This window comes from Halichondria panicea, chromosome 1, assembly GCF_963675165.1.
Source record: "Halichondria panicea chromosome 1, odHalPani1.1, whole genome shotgun sequence".
In the NCBI taxonomy this organism is placed as follows: Eukaryota; Metazoa; Porifera; class Demospongiae; order Suberitida; family Halichondriidae; genus Halichondria; species Halichondria panicea.
Window position 1 is genome coordinate 11,890,079 of NC_087377.1, and position 16,794 is coordinate 11,906,872.

General features: G+C 39.8%; 1 protein-coding gene and 2 long non-coding RNA genes across 3 annotated transcripts; 1 reads left to right on the forward strand and 2 right to left on the reverse strand.

Moving 5' to 3' along the window:
• Window positions 1–377: 377 nt before the first annotated feature.
• LOC135347763 (uncharacterized) lies at window positions 378–13,947 on the forward strand. The gene is made up of 8 exons (XM_064545800.1): window positions 378–494; window positions 5,964–6,006; window positions 6,103–6,450; window positions 6,500–6,796; window positions 6,904–7,001; window positions 8,531–8,566; window positions 11,736–11,778; window positions 13,818–13,947. The coding sequence occupies exons 1-7, from the start codon at window positions 486–488 to the stop codon at window positions 11,772–11,774; spliced, it is 870 nt and encodes a 289-aa protein (XP_064401870.1). The 5' UTR covers window positions 378–485; the 3' UTR covers window positions 11,775–11,778; window positions 13,818–13,947.
• Window positions 9,313–10,616, reverse strand: LOC135347768 (uncharacterized). Its single transcript, XR_010398543.1, has 2 exons — window positions 10,534–10,616; window positions 9,313–10,416 (listed from the first exon to the last, which is right to left on the reverse strand). It is a non-coding gene; the product is annotated as an uncharacterized LOC135347768 (long non-coding RNA).
• A 2,010-nt stretch (window positions 13,948–15,957) lies between the features above and the next one.
• Window positions 15,958–16,723, reverse strand: LOC135347773 (uncharacterized). The gene is made up of 3 exons (XR_010398544.1): window positions 16,568–16,723; window positions 16,167–16,216; window positions 15,958–16,117 (listed from the first exon to the last, which is right to left on the reverse strand). It is a non-coding gene; the product is annotated as an uncharacterized LOC135347773 (long non-coding RNA).
• Window positions 16,724–16,794: the final 71 nt, after the last annotated feature.

Sequence of the window (16,794 nt, forward strand, 5' to 3'; positions counted from 1 at the left end):
AGTAACGATAGTTAAGGAACAGCTATGCAGTCATTTGAGGATGTAAGTACTTACTTAGTAGCCCTCGACCTCGAGTCATTTTTTCCAGGGGGGACCCGGAGTCATTCGTAACTAGGAGTCAGTGACCGGGGAGGTCATTTATTCCTAGGCATGACTATCAGTTTAAAACGTTATTTTTCAGGGGGGTCAAATTTTATTTGCTAGAATTCCGACCTGGCCAGACTGAAGTGCTCAGACGGGGCCAGGGCGGCTGATGCATGAGACTAGGCTAGACCCCCCCATAGATAGTAGCCTCGATCCCAGCCCCTCTCACTCAATTGAGAGCGGCCTGGAATCGAGGCTACATAGCCAGAGATGTTTTGTCATTGAATGCATGAACGTCACGCCTCAATTCATCTGCGTCGCATCCGTTATCGGTATAATTCTGTTTTTCATGCCCAGTGCAGCCTGACTAGACTAGCTAGCTAGCAACTTTCAAGGCAAAGATGGCGAAAGTAAGTTGAATAAGTGTACGTGCATGGCCTGTACAATTTTTATGTTGATATTGATTTCCAGGTCATTAAATTATTAATGTTGTACAAATTAAACTAGTATTTATGAAGTGCCAAATGAGTCAAAATGAATTTTGCCTAGGTCTCCACACAAACGTTGCTAGGACCTCCTATATGCTTTATTAGGAACTATATAGGAATCTTATATACTACCGTAAGACCTCGATTTAAGGCGACCCTCCAAATATGCGACACCCAGGAGCTTCAGCAATTTTCTGACCTCTAAAAGTAGCGACAGCTGCGTTGACAATTATTTTTTAATGTCACGTTCTAAATAGAGGTAAATCATAGATAAAGAAGAGAGGGATTGGCAACCGAAGTTAAAACGTAGACTTTTGTGCAGGGGGTGTGGCTTAATCCTGAAACAATGCGTGTTCTCCCCCGCCGTAACGCCGCGAAACACTTTTTTATGTTTGAGGCCTTACACAGAGCTTTCTAAGACCCCCCAAAACTTGATTTCCATGCCCCTTGATGATGGGTATTTAATATGTGGAAATTCCCAACATTTTTTCTAGATTGTTGAGAAAGAGCTAGCGTACATAGTACTTTTTTCACCTCTTTTCACCGTTTTTTGATGGCTATGTACCAATAGCACCTATAATATAGCTGAGTCACCTATAGCCTCAAGCATGGAAATGAAGTCTAAGTTCAGCAGCAGGATTGTTATACTGACAGTAAGACAATCATTTGTCTCCTCAACTGTTCCCCGGCCAATCCCAGCCTGGATTTTCTTCCCATGTTGAAGTAAGCAGCCTCGAGTAAAGCCGGGGCAACACGGATGGTTATTTGAGGTCGCCAATCCCTCTTTCCTCTATGTATGGGTAAATGTAGCCACTCCCTAGCCTCGATTATAGCCCACTGGAAATCAGTGTTTTTAAGCAGCCTGAAATCGAGGCAAGTAGACTCTACCTCCAATTAGATGCGACCCTCTAAATATGCGACTTCAATATAATTTTTCAACCTTCAAAAGAAGCGATCTCTAGCTTCGTAATTATTAAAAAGTGTCACTATAAATCGAGGTATTACGGTAGGATACTATAATTATAGGAGATCCTATATTATTATACTATAATATTCCTCACTTGGGGTCTGTATCGTAGCAACTGGGTGGGGTTTAACTACCATAAACTCCCGCATTCCTCATAAACTTCGAGGCCGCACTGATTTTATACTAGATCTACACAGCCAAAAAGAAGCTAGACACTTGTGTGGGGCTCACTAAACACCAGGAAGGGTGGGGCTCACTGCTTGGACATTGACAAGTTAGTGCGTAGAGCTAAGAAGCTTACAAGCTATACGCACAAGCTTTTTGTTCGTTTTCAATAGTTTTTGAGACTGTTAGCTGGTAGCAAGTACTTTTCATTCAAGTGGGTATACACTTATTGTCCACTACATTCAAATTTATGGCAAACGTAAACCATCTTTGGCGGTTTACTGCCATAAATTCTGATGTAGTGGACAATAAAGAGTTCCTATATAGTATCAGGAGCCCATAAATAAGAGAAGGAGCAGCTAACTTCAACATATATACTCAGGGATCACGTTTCGTCATTGCCGGTGAAATCGCACCTCCTTTTATGGAAGTGACTAAGTGCTTGCCTAGCATACTTATACTATAGTTGTCACACACCATTATGGGAGGGCTGAGGGGGCTGAGGTCATGCGCACGCGAGGTATATGCTAGTGGGTTCAGTTTCTATATAATTATATATATATATATATATATATATATATAGGAGTTCTCATAATTATACATAATGTAGTATATAGGACTCGCAGGGTGTCATACAGGGGGGGGGGAAAGGGGGGATATCCCCCCCTTTCAATTATGAGTGTCCATAGCTGGGTATTGAAATAACAGTTGACCTTTTTTTAGCAACATTTTCTGGTTATTTTTCTCATTTCCCCCTCTACTTCGAAATCCTGTATGACACCCTGAGGAGGTCCTATAAATTAAGTATATAGGAGGTCCTATATAGATATAGTATCTAGGAGTTCCTATATAGTATATAGGAGGTCCGATATAGATAGACTAGTATATATAGGAGGTCCTATATATATAGCCGGTATATACGAGTTCCTATAATTATAGTATATAAGAGTTCCTATTATAGTATATAATTATAGGAGATCCTATAACTATAGTATAATTGTAGGACTTCCTATATATGCTATATAGGAAGTCCTATAGGGTCTCCTATAATTATACTATAATTATATAGGATCTCCTATATAGTATATAAGAGTTCCTCCTATATATAGCATGTAGGAGGAAGTTTGTGTGGAGACCTAGGCAAAATTCATTTTGACTCATTTGGCACCTCATAAGTATTTACATTTGTATTTACATTTGCATGCAATGTTATATGAACAAATTGCTAGGATTGGCCGGGAAAACACAAAAAATAAAAAAATCGTGCAAGGGGGGGGGGGGAGTATATGAGGTCAATCATCGAAAACCTTGAAAATTCAGTGCCTCGAAAATAACGTATTTGTGGCTAAGCTGCCGTCACCAACTAAACACCGCCGTCACCTATACAGATCATGCAGCCACATTTTGGTACTATTCACCCCTCATAGGAGAGAGCGGTACGTTCCCAGTACAGTAGACTCTCGTTATTCCGGCTCTCTGAAGTACGGCCACCTCGATATACCGGCCATTAATTGGTTTGGCACTGATTGCTAGCTATATGTTTACTGCACAAAGTCACCCTGAACTCACTATTCCATATACTGGCCAATGCATGGCTGCCCCAAACTAGGTTTTTTAATTACGTTTATTACGGCTGTGGGTTGGCATATACACGATTCATTATCCTCGAGACAGAACTACAAACTTAGCCATTAGATTCATGGTAGCGCCGTTTTTTGCCGCAGCTATTTATAAAATGCGACCGTCTCGCCAAACTGCACTGTGGCCGGATTAACGAGAATCTACTGTACAGCGATGAGTATATGGTGTACAGTAGTCTCGTTAATCCGGCCACCCTTGGAAGAGTGCAGCTTGTTCTACAGGTGTTCGGTGTGGCCCCACGTTGAAAACACCAGTTCTCGTCTGTGGCTGAAAATAGCCGCGGCTAAAAACCGACCATACCTCGAATCTAATGACTAATTTTGTGGTTCTGTCTCAAGTCATTCTGCTCTCTATTTAGTGTACTCCAATTTTATCTGCCAAACCACACCCAAAACGTCATATCCGGCCGTAATAAACGTGCAAAATTACGTTGAACACCTATATACGGGTCAGTATACGAAATAGCGAGTGGCCGACTGTACTTCAGGGTGAGTTTTGTGCAGTAAACATCTAGCTAGCAATCCGTGCCAAACCAAATGGCCGGTATATCGAGTTGGCCGCACTTCAGAGAGCCGGAATAGCGAGAGTCTACTGTACTTGGATTTTTTGTTTCTAGCCCTGCCTTGAAATTCTTAAAATTATATTTCAGAGCAAGGCATATACTGTCAGTGCTGCATAAACTGACGCGGAACTATTGGACCACCATCATGAGTGGGTTCTACAGATTTTATAATTGGGGCAAGCGAAGCGAGTCCCGTCGTAGTGATGAACGTTGAGATTTTGTGTTTGTCCGTCTGTCATGGACCGGCACGATATTTGTTTTTTGTAATCGTGACCCTTTACCAACGTTTATGTGAAACAAGAGCTAGCTAGCTACAGAGACTCTTGAGGCCACAAGCATGCCTACAGCAGGTCAGAGCAGCTCAGATGAGGACATTCTGGGCACGCCTGCAGGAGGTAACAGCAGCCACCAAGGATAGGTCACTTCAGTCTTGTCTAGTGTGTCTTGTGATAATAAACCTGCTAGCTCAACAGGACAACACAGAGACCAGACACTATGGCAGGTCAGAGCAGTTCAGATGGAGGTATCTGAAGTCACACAGGCACCTTTACAATATTAACAGGTCAGAGCAGCTTTTATTCATAGTACATGGTAATACTTGTTTTAAGCTTTGTAACCGGAGTCCAGCAAGAAACAGTGTTGTGCTCATTCCTCCAGTAACCTTCTCCTTCTTTTAGTTTTTACGGACACATCTTTCCCCATGCTGTGTAAAATTAATGTTAGGCCATAATTATTATTGATAACATGATAAACTTTCACTCATAGATACGTTTCGTTTTTATCATTGGATGCTTGTTAGATGAGCTGAAATCTATACATGTATCATCCTGCATGCATGCTGATGTTCCTGGGCTGGAGCTATCACCATTAAAGCAGACATGCAACTGCGTGGGCCACATTCATGTGTGTAATTATATTATACACACTAAAAAGTCAAACGCTTTCTTGTACTTGAGTCCAAAAGGAGTTGTTGTGGTAACCTTCGATTCATCTTCCTGTTAGGCTGTGCACCCAGTTCTTTTGCTATAATGGCTAGTATAGATAACCCATGCATGCAGATACACATTTTGTGCACACTCGCCCCAAACATGCTCTGCATGCTTCTAGTGGATATTAATAGGGAACTTTGTATGCGTGGATGCAAAATGTGCATGTACTGTATATGTAGGGACAAGAGTAGACAGAGTAAGCAGTGGCGGATCTAGGAAAAATGAAAGGGAGGTTCCAAACTACGAGCGCGCAATTTTTGGGGGGTTACACCCACTCCTGTAACATGACTAGGGAAAATCCCATACTCAGCCATGGGAAGTCCCATAATAGACTTGTGTAGAGCTAGCTAGCTAGCTAGCTAGTTGCCACGAACTGTCAACTAGCTAGCCTAGGCTATATATAACCTGAACACTCCTTTGGCAGTTGATGCATCAAAACAACAGGTACAATCATTGAATCAAATTACAAATACTTAGCTGGTAGTTGTAGTAAAAGCCACAATAGCTAGACTGAAAGGGGGATCCGTGGCACCCTGGGATCTCCCCCTGGATCCGCCACTGGTAAGAGTGTTAAACTGCTGTAGTAATCGTGGAACCGCATTTGCCTTAACATATGTCGTCACTGTCGCCACTATTTGAGTGCTGTTAAGTAAACTGTGGTCTGTGGTTTGTAGCACTGAACTGCGCAATTGCAGCATGTGCGGTTTCTGGGAAGTGTTGCTAACATAACAAATTAGTACTGATTACTCTCAAGTGTTGACGTGATGACGCAGGAGCAGGCAAATGCTGTTACTAGCAGTTCAACACTCTTACTCTTATCTACTCTTGGTAGGGAACATCACCTTACCATGGGGGTAAGTAAAACAAGTTCGTCACGCCACATTACAGGATTGCCGTAGGGCTTTTTCTGCTCTCGCTTTTCTTTTTGGTGTTTCCCCTGCCAATCTCTTAGCAGTTGTAAAAATGCAACTGTTTATTTTTTGTACCCGGACCTATAATGTTCTATAATTATTATAATTTATAATTATGTACTATGTACTTCGAAATAATGCATTATTTTTGTTTAGGTGGTGTCATTTTTTTTTATCGCAATTGCAGCACCAGTTTTTGGTAAGTACAATGAGAGCTTACTTTAAAGATTACAGTATGAAAGTTGTAAGCACATTAAGACTGTACCCATTTCAAGTTAATGTTTATTCCGTTTAGGTCAAGTGATAGACATTACTTCAGAGTTAGACGCAGTCGGTCGCAACTTTTCCTGTATTGGAGAAGTTGTCACATATACTTGCAGTGGGCAAGGAAGCACACTTTCTGTAAACGCGCCACCACTATTCAATCAACATGCATTTGGCGGAATTGACACTGTTCCTGGTACTCAGTTATTTCTTTCTGCTCCGAATGTTGTTCTCACCCTTTTAACCCGAAAATCAAGTAATTATTCTGCCAACTTGCAAATTACAATGCTGAGTGATGCACAGTTGAGAATTAACGTTTCATGTTCTACAAACAATCCTGGCCCTCTGGACAACTTTGTAATACCACTGATCCGTGAATGTAAGTTGTTATGTTTGACAATAATCATAATGATCTTTCATAAATATAGCACAAATTATGTCACCTTCCACTGTGACGATGGTTGGACTTACCGGAGATACAACAAGACGATCAGTTCGAGTGGCATGGATCCCACCTGTGAATCCCCAGTTTGACATTGAATATTATCTTGTGAATATTTACATGAATGGAGTATTGTACACCACTAGGAGATCTAGTGACAATAGCCTGGATGCTGATGTGCCATCCGGGGAAATAACTGCGGATGTTCGTACTGTTAGCACTTGTGGCACAATGAGCAATATTGCAGAGCGGTCAAATGGATCAGTGTTTGGGCAGTATTCAGGTTTGTTTGTTGTGTACGTTCACCTCACAGATAACTATAAATGAAACGGTGGTTTTTTTAGTTGAAGCACCAAATGATGTATGTATATAACTCTTCTCTCTCTGTAGCCTTTTATGTTGGCTTTTTGTTCCCCACATTCATCGGTTTTCTCCTCATTACCGCTGTTGTTGTACTGGCTATCTTCCTTGTGAGAGCAAATAAGACGGTGAGCATGGCTGTGTTCTGCAAATAACAATCATACATGTAGATGGCCTCCTACATAGGCCTCCTACTGACTGTTCACGCATGTGCTTATTTTCCGTACCTGCTCAGCCCTGCATTCAAAAAGGGCTGAGCTTAAAACTGAAATCTTTCATCATAGAATACAAATTTTGTGTGCATGCACACAGAGCTAGAGACAGAGGAATTAGTCAAATTAAAGTTGGCTCTTTTTCTTTCTGAAACTTTCCACCCTGTTCAGATAGTGCATGGGTCACTGTTAATTGTTACGCCTCGGTGCGCATGCACAAGCGAGGTATACGGTAGTGTGTTTGTGCATGTGTCTGTGTAGACTGCTACAGCTAAGCTGCTCAAGGATCAATAAAGTGCAAGTCTATAGGCTTCTAGTCATGTTTACTTGGATTTTAATTCATGGATTTGCAAAATAATGCTTCGTTCTCGAGTATGCCTAGTTTTGCTTACTATAGGAATGCCTTTTCAGAGTGCGTAGCAAAACTTGTCCATGGAGTGGTGCTACTCTACTTAGTAGTTAGTTCTGCACTATTGGTGGCTGCAACAGTGAGAAGAGAGCTGCAAGGCATTAATTTTAGACTTGAACTTTTGGCATCGATCGTTTTTAACAACAATCATGGTCAATCATTACCCACTCTTTGAGTTCTGGAATCTGCCTGCATGCAGCTGCAGCAAAATTAATTATTGCAAAAATGTTCATCAATATTCATGATAAATTATGAACACTAGGTATTAGTATCTTTATGTTATGTAGCTTTGGCACGAGGCATCAGCACCCGCGGTGCTTTCATGGTTTATAGCAGATGTTAGTCTTTTGTTAAAAAAAGATATTGGAGTATATGTACGTAGAATGCAGTTTCTGCTACTAGATTACCGTCTGTAATTGTTTTACTGGCTATTTACGTTGACCTGTTATTATGCCTCGGTGCGCATGCGCAAGCGAGGTATACGGTAGTGTGTTTGTGTCTGTGTGTGTAGACTGCTACAGCTGCTCAAGTGCAAGTAAGAGTTTAATTCGCAAAATAATGCCTAGTTTACTTCTTGGAATGTCATTGCAGCCTTTTCAGAAGAGTGCATGCGTAGCAAAACTTTTTCACCAAGTGTTGCTACTCTACTTATTAGTTAGCTCTGCACTAGAACACTATAGCTGCAAGAGTGAGAAGAGAGCTTGCCGATGTAGCCATTCATTTTAGACTGGCATCAATCGTTTTTAACAACAATCATGGTCGATCATTACCCACTCTTTAGAGTTTTCCTGTGATTTTGAATTCTCATGCATGCAGCAAAATTAATGTTCATCATGATTATAATGTGTGTGCATGCGCTAATGACCAAAGCCACATAACATAAAACGTAGGTTTATGTAGTCGATACCAAAGCAAGCGAAAATGAGTGTAGCGACAAGACTAATTAGATACCGACATGCAGATTTATGTTTCGATAGAATGTAGTATTATTTATTGTAAAGCATTATTAATGTCTTGCTTTGTACTCCCCTTGCAGATATCAAAGTTGCAACAAGTTCAAGATGACGAAAAGGTGTGTATCGATGTATACAAAATAGTGTCATTGGTAATGATGAATATAATTAAAGTCCTACCAAGAGTTCATTAGAAAGAGTACGCAACTCCACTTAAAACCGTGTGGGCGTTTCTTCCAACCTACGTCGCAACCCAGAGGAGGTACAACACGCGGTTAAGCTCACGTGGCTGCTATTTCTTGATTGAAGGCAAGAAAGACAAAGAAGTCGTTAAAAATGCATTCCAATGACGACATTCAACTGGTGGCAAGTAAGCGCCATAAAGAGACAAGTTTAGAGCATAAAACTCGTTGCTGGCTAGTAGCTAGAGTTTTACAAGTAGAGATTAGATTTGTTGTAACAACCAAGGCTCAGATGTTGGCAGTAATCCTATCCTGAATGCAGGAACAGAATACTTATTAAACACTCTAAAACAGAATTACACTAAAACAAAATCTAAGTGGTGGTTGAAAAGCTATTTCACATCAGTATAAGCCCAGCATTGAACCATCCTGATCTTAGAAACGTCAAGTGTATTTCTTGACACGCCAAACCAAATCCACTATCAAAGTACACAGTCTTGAATGATATTCATGCACAAGTTAATGATATTCATAATCCTTTTGGTTAATCATGTGACCCTGTCGTACCGTCGCAACCGCATGCTGTTGTGAAATCAAATTTGCCATGAATAACATAGTGATGATTGTGACAATTATCCTAATCAGTCTGCCCTAAGACCCCAATGTTGTAAGACAGGAAGTGCTACAAGTTGCCTCATGAATATATTAATGAGAACAGTTTTTCATAAAAATAAAGCTATCTAGAAGACAGTTTAACATACGATAAACACTTAAAATTATGAATTTGAGTCAAACTAGCATAAAGTTGTGTTAAATGATTGCGGAAAGTTTGAATTTTTGAGCAAGCCGTTTACCATCGACGTAGCAAGCTAAAAATAATTAAGAAGGATCTGAATAACAACGTACAAGGTAAATGCCATACAAATGAATGGTGTTTGCAAAGCAGTTACACAAACTTTGACATAAATACACAACTTGGCAATAGCATAGAACACATCATGAATGACTTCAAGCCTTCTAGCTTGCTGCTAAGCATGCACATGCATCAGATGCACTAGTTGATACTTTAGGCAGTCACTGGTTCCTTTCACATCTGGAGATATGCAGCCATGAGTTCCACCAACCACAGAGACTATTCAGAATGAGCTATCTTTGAATTTTTGCGCAAGCTGTTCACACTATCTCAATCCAGTCCAAACTTGCTGAGTCAATACATTCCATATTGAACTAATTTGTCTCCTAGTAACAAGTTCTAGTTCAGTAAATGGTCTGTGTTATGAAAAATCACAATCTGGCAGAGTTGTAGGGTGTCATCATTATGAATCTCATTATATAATTATGAATTCATTAAAACAATGTTTTGTGATGTAATCCTTATGAATACCATTAAAATACTTGTGGTATATGTCTTGTCTTGCAAATACTGAAAAGTTAGGGGTCTTAGGGCAGACTGAATGTTATACTTACAGTGCAACAACCAAAGCGAGTAGACGTTTGTTTTTTTACGTTTTTGTGTATAATATTATCTTCTAAACTAAATGTGTTTGGATCAATTTGAGTGCAGGTACTGAAAGTTCAACTATTGGCGCTTCCAGTGGACCACCACCTGTTACATTATATGACATCATCATTCCAAAATGGCTGCTAGAATATGTGTACATTGGAAAATATGTTAGGCATGAAACTATCTTATATGTTTGAGTTAAGATCTGAAATTTGTTGTGCAAGTACTTCATTACCTTGTGCAACTTTTGAGCTCCAGCGGAAGTGCAGGCTGTTAGTAGGTTCTGAGATACACAGAATTGTGTAAATTTTAGCAGCAAATGTGTTAGGCATTTAAGTTAAGGTCTGATTTTTGAGGAGCATGTACTACAATAGTATACTTTTCATTTGTACTAACTTACAGGAGCTAGACCAGTCTCTTCTTTGCTAGAGCGGCCCTTCTTGTCAAAAATGGCTGCTCTTTGCCCGTTTTTGCTGACGATATTCATTGATTTGTGACATCACAAATCATCTTGTCTTTATTTGCTACATCCAAGCTCATGTGATGTCTACCTGGCAACTACCCCCAGTTTGTCAGTCATAATGTGTCACAGGGGCGTGGCAATTTACACTACTACGCAACAGAAACCAAAAATATCAACTAAAATCACCATTTTTGACAAGAAGGGCCGCTCTAGCAAAGAAGAGACTGGTCTAGCTCCTGTAAGTTAGCACAAATGAAAAGAAATCAGATCTTAACTAGCATAAACTCAAAAATCAATGCCTAACACATTTGCTACTAAAAATTTACAAAATGCTGTGTATCTCAGAACCTGCCTGCACTTCCGCTGGAGCTCAAAAGTTGCACAAGGTAATGAAGTACTTGCACAACAAATTTCAGATCTTAACTCAAACATATAAGATAGTTCCATGCCTAACATATTTTCCAATGTATACATATTCTATAGCAGCTATTTTGGAATGATGATGTCATATGATGTAACAGGTGGTGGTCCACTGGAAGCGCCAATAGTTGAGCCTGCACTCAAATTGATCCAAACACATTTAGTTTAGAAGATACACACAAAAACGTAAAAAAACAAAAGTTTTACTCTCTTTGGTTGTTGCACTGTAGGAAAGGCAATGAATAACATAGTTACTAATTTTATTCATTGCCTTTCCTGCTAGTTGCGGTTCAACAGCTAGTATCTGTGACGTAGGTCTGGAGGAATGCTTTTTCTGTAGAGTCTATTGGAGTTGCGTACTCTTCCTAATTAACTCTTGGTCCTACACATGTAGATCTTGATATTATACCCTTGTAAGCAGGTTGAGTGGCAAGTCAGGTACATTACAGCGGGAAATTTTCGTGAGGTGCAAAATTTTCCTTTTTTCGAGGGCAGGACAATTAACGCGAAAATTAAAACCGGGCCACGCACCAGTGTTTCACATGCAAAGCTATTAGTGGGTGTGGTTTCTTGGCATTAAAACGCAAATATTAGAACCCACGAACATTTCTATGCTGTGGGCTCTGGAGCCAAATAGCAAAAATTGGCACCCGCAAAAATTTCCCGCTCTACAGTAATGTGCTGGGTTTTATCATCATAATTATGTTTGATCTCTCCAGGGCGTAGTTCTTGAACCACATCGACAGTCATCACAATAAAAAGGTATTACACAAAGGGTGGTAATGTAGTCAGCTGATTTGAAAATGTTGATCATTCTGGGGTGGGGGTCACTAGCAGGGTTTCATTTAAGGGGGAGTTGAAAAATAGTTCAAGTTACAGGTGCAGACAAACGTATTAATTTCACAACTTGAACACCAGCATTAACCACACCCACTAATTATCACATAGAAGGCAGGTAAATGGCAGTATAAGTTATAGGTATACTATGGTTCTAGGGATTTATGGCAGTAAACCCACCAAGCACGAGGGCGAGGTGTGGTTTACGTTGCCATAAATCCCTAGCAACCATAGTATGAGTGTTAATTTTGCGCATTTACTCCTCTACCATGGTAACTCAAACTATCAGAAAGCAAAAAGAAAGCATTGAAGAGAAGCTTGCTCTGTCAATAGCTAGCTAGCTATTGCTTACCGTTCGACACCAGAGTTCATGCTGTCAAAGCTGATCTAGCGAACACTCTGAGCCCCGCCCTGACTCCTCCTTGACTAAAGCTTCACAAACTGCTAAAGCCACCCATACCCACAGAGCTGGAGCCAGACAGTGCGCAGTGCCAAGGCTCCCACTAGCACTTGGACTGCACTAGCTCTCTAGCTTGAGAATCTCTTATTAAGTGCCTCACTATTATCTCCTCACTATCTTTTACTTCGTAATCTAGCTACACTGTAGCATACAGTACAGTAAAGCAACCAAACATTGATTAATATGGCAGCCTGCACAAATAAAAAAAATACAAAAGTAGACAAAATTATCTACATGATCTTGTAGCAAACATGTCTGCGGCTTCTATAGTCATGTTTTCATGGATTTTAATTCGTGGATTTGCAAAATAGAAGCTTCGTTCTTGAGGTATGCCTAGTTTTGCTTACTTGAAATGCCATTGCAGCCTTTTCAGAAGAGTGCGTAGCAAAACTTGTTCACCGAGTGTTGCTACTCTACTATATAGACTCCATGCAGGGGTCAGCCTCAGACTCAGATTCAAGCACTTTATAGCTTAGTAGTTATAGCTCTGCCATTAGATTATTGAAGAGAGGGATTGGAAATGCATACTTAAATACGTAAATGAATGGCCCATCCGTGTTATGGTTATGTTTCCTCCTTTTTTGCCTCCGTCACATGAAATTGACCTTTGTCCTATGATAACTTTAGTAAATACATCTTTAACAGCCAGACAAGGAATGCTACTATACTGACTAGGCCAGAAAGAGCATGAGACAGGCAGGAAGGCTACTAGGATCAAGTTGGGCTGCTAGCTTCCATGCATTCGTGTTTCAAAAGTTAATATTAATGGGATCATGCAGACGGAGTATTAATAGAAGTTCAAGAACTCCTCTTTTCAGAAAGTAGATTATAATTACAACAAACAATTTAATGCACTGTATGTAAATACAGAAATAATTATGCAATTTCCAATTAAATGTCGTGGTTCAGTGAACGTGCTACAGTCTGCCAACGTACGGAAACTTGTAGCATTAAAACTAAGTCTTAAAATTTGGCAGATTTTGCAAAGAAGTCTTTGTTTCGCAGAAAAGGCGAGCTAGCTATGGATAGATACACACTTTGCTCTTTGCGTACTACTAAACGCGGCTATTATTTAAAACATAAACCAGCCCAGCTATAGATGCGGCTATTATTCGAAACATGAGCCAATAATTACTGATCGTTTGTGGAAAAGGGTCGATACAATAGAAAGCTAGAATTGTGTCTGGTTCAGTTTAATAGCTGACTCTGGGATCCTACTGCAAGAGCCATACTTCTCTGCATGAGACTCCAGGCTTCTTTGCTGTGATCCTAGTCCACAGTGCATATAAAACCTTGTTTCAGCATGCCTCCAGTCTGGTTTAGCTCCTGAGTTGCTGTGCTAGACAGTTTAATAAGTCATACATGATATTCATCACTACATGCACTGCATATAACTCTTCTGGTTCTTTATAATCATGTCACGTCACCAACCGAGGGTTTGCACTTTAGTGCTCTAGTTAAATATTTATGTGAATAATTATAAATATCTTTGTTCTCACTGTAGATTGCAAAGAAAACCTGGAAAGAAGTTTGCAAGGATTAGTGAAATAATTATTAGACTACATGCATGACTGCAAATATTAACAGATTTAATATGTTTATGGGTTTGTTAAATAATAGTTAGACACTGTTTAGCTACATGAATTAGAAGCCCACAGGGCTGGTTGTAGTATCCCGAACGTAGTGAGGGTTCTACTACAGTGGTTTTCCATACCTTTGCAGGCTATACTCCAAGAGCACTGCAACCACAATGTACTGATTACCTGTCTGTTATTTTAGTCCACCCACACATCACAAAAATCAATGATGGGTAAAATACTGGCTATTGCAGACTTTTCACACAACTCAAGGGGTTACTACTCTACTTTCACAGCACTCCTTCTATAATTATAATGCTTGAGGTCAACAAGCTGCTTTCGGAAATATCCAATTTTGAGCCTAGTAAATATAGGCCCTCCGCTCCCTATAGCTATGCATACAAGTTTTAGCTCGTATCATTTAGCCACAATGAACCAAGCAACAAGTTAGCTGAGCTACCATCAGAGCTACCATCACTTCAGTCAGACAAAATATGAGACAACTGGAACATTAGCGGCTATTATAATTATTTGGCGAGTGAGCTATTAGAATTTGGTGATTTTTAATTTGACGTCTTAGACTACTACAGCAATTAGGTCCACTAATTTGGCAGTTTTGAAATTGCCAAATTAAAACCAGTTACTGGAGTTTGCAGAATCTTTGCAACACACCAGTAAAAGCGTAGAGCGGTACGCGTTCCTTATATGGATTTTGTGTACACACTGTGGTCTGTTTTACAGCATTTCCCATATAAGGAACCACAGTGCTCAATACTTTTATTCATGTGTTGCAAAGATTCTGCAAACTCCAGTACAGTTTGCATTTTGCAGGCCATAGCAAGTAATTTTGTTGGCTTGTTACTAACAATCATAACAGAAGCCAACCAAAATACTATATTTACTACATTGTGGTTGCAGTGCTCTTGCAGTATAGCCTGCAAAGGTAAGGAAAACCACTGTAGCCCAGAGGACTTCTAAATCATGTGGAAACTTCCTAAACAGTGTCTAAGCATTTTAGATCATAGCAACCATGAGTATCTATAGCCAATCAGATTTGAACTTTCTTATCTAATCTCTGCTATAATTACATATAGTTACTGTACATGATTTTCTAAGTGAAGTATATACATGATTTTCTAAGTTGGATAGAACACTTCCTTTAGCCAATCAGATTGCATGCAGTATTAATGGCAAACATGCATGATCTAAAGTATACATGCAGTAGAACCTCCCACTAGAGAAGACACTATAGCTATACAGTGCTTGCAGCCTAAAAAACGCAAATTTGCTGGTATTGGTACATATAAAAATTTAATGCGAATATCTTCTGATGACGTCTTGCTGATACAATTGTAAAGATATATAAAAGAATACTATACCCAAAATTGTTTCCACGGAAACGAAAGGTGGTGGTTATATAAGAGCAAATGTGACAGGGCCTAGGAAAACCCCCCTTAACGCGGCACTAATTAAATATTAGGCTATAGGTCAATTTAGTAGAAATAAAAAACATGGGCAAAAATTTTTTTTCACAGGTGCTAACTTCAGCCCTTCCTCTAGCCTCGATCCCAGGCCGATCCGTCTCTAATTGAACGCTAGGAGGCGACCTAGCGTTCAATTAGAGACGGATCGGCCTGGGATCCACAGGGCCAGAAGTGGTAGTTTACAGCTTGTAAACTATGTTTGTACTTGCGAGTGTACATCATAGTTTACAATGTTGTTGAATTTTAGTTCATCTACAATAGTTTCCTTCATAGTTTACAAAGAAAGTTGATAGTGTACAACGTTGTATACTACTGTAAATGAACTGTTTTGGCCCTGTGATCGAGGCTATATACCCTTCCTCTACCTACCTGTAAAAATTTGGCTCTCTACGAAGCTTTAAACAGGTCAAGCGCGGACGTTGAAGAAACTCACCGCACGTTCATTTTTTACAATGAAATTTACTGTCTACGTGAGGGGAAATTCCCTGGGAATTTCCCTATTATTGTTAATTATTTTTAACAAAAAAAGATTACAACTTGTACAGGACTATTCATCAGCCCAGTACTTACAATCATCAAGAGCTCGAGGAGCCAGGTATATTATAGCTCCACTTCTTAACAAACATAATTTAGCAACAGAAATTCATTAGAAAGAGCAGCTATCTAGCTAGCTAGCTTGGCGTAGATCCACTCTAGATGTATGTATCCCGTGCCACTTGTCTTCATTAACCCTCCATAACAACCTACAGATAAGTAGTAAGTTAAGATAGACACAATATCAATGTCACTTACATTCTAGCCAATAGACTATTGTTTCTCAGGCCTCCGACACTTGCAACGACCTGGGGGAACCATCCATATAAATGTTATAGGACAATTTCACAGGATTTCCTGGGCTCTCCAAGATGTGATCACTCATCCCATCAGGCCTGCTAATACTAAGCACAATGGCAGTGATACCAATACTAAATTAAAGGAGGAAAACTTCTTGTAAGGCTAATAATAAGTTGGATGTAGCATATAGACGAATACTAAGTGAAAGGCCACCTATAATAGATCAGACAGGCTTCCTTTAAGCTTTATGAAGAACAGAGACACTTTTTGTAGGCTCCATACAAGTGAGCGATCTATTATAAGACTGATACATGACACAGAAAGTAAGTACAAGCTGATAACAAGACATGAAAGCTTACCATTGGAGCGACGGGAGTCTTTGTCTTTTTATTTCTTCAAAGATCCTTCCTAGATGCCAAGCAATCCAGCTACATAGCTATACTAGCTAGCTAGAGAGTCCTAGAATGCCTAGCCTTCATCTAACTAACTCGTCTTCTCCAGAAAATCTAGCTTTATGAGTATACGGAAGTGCCCGGAAATCAATAATTGAACTTCAATTATTCATGACGTTTGAGCGTCATCTGCT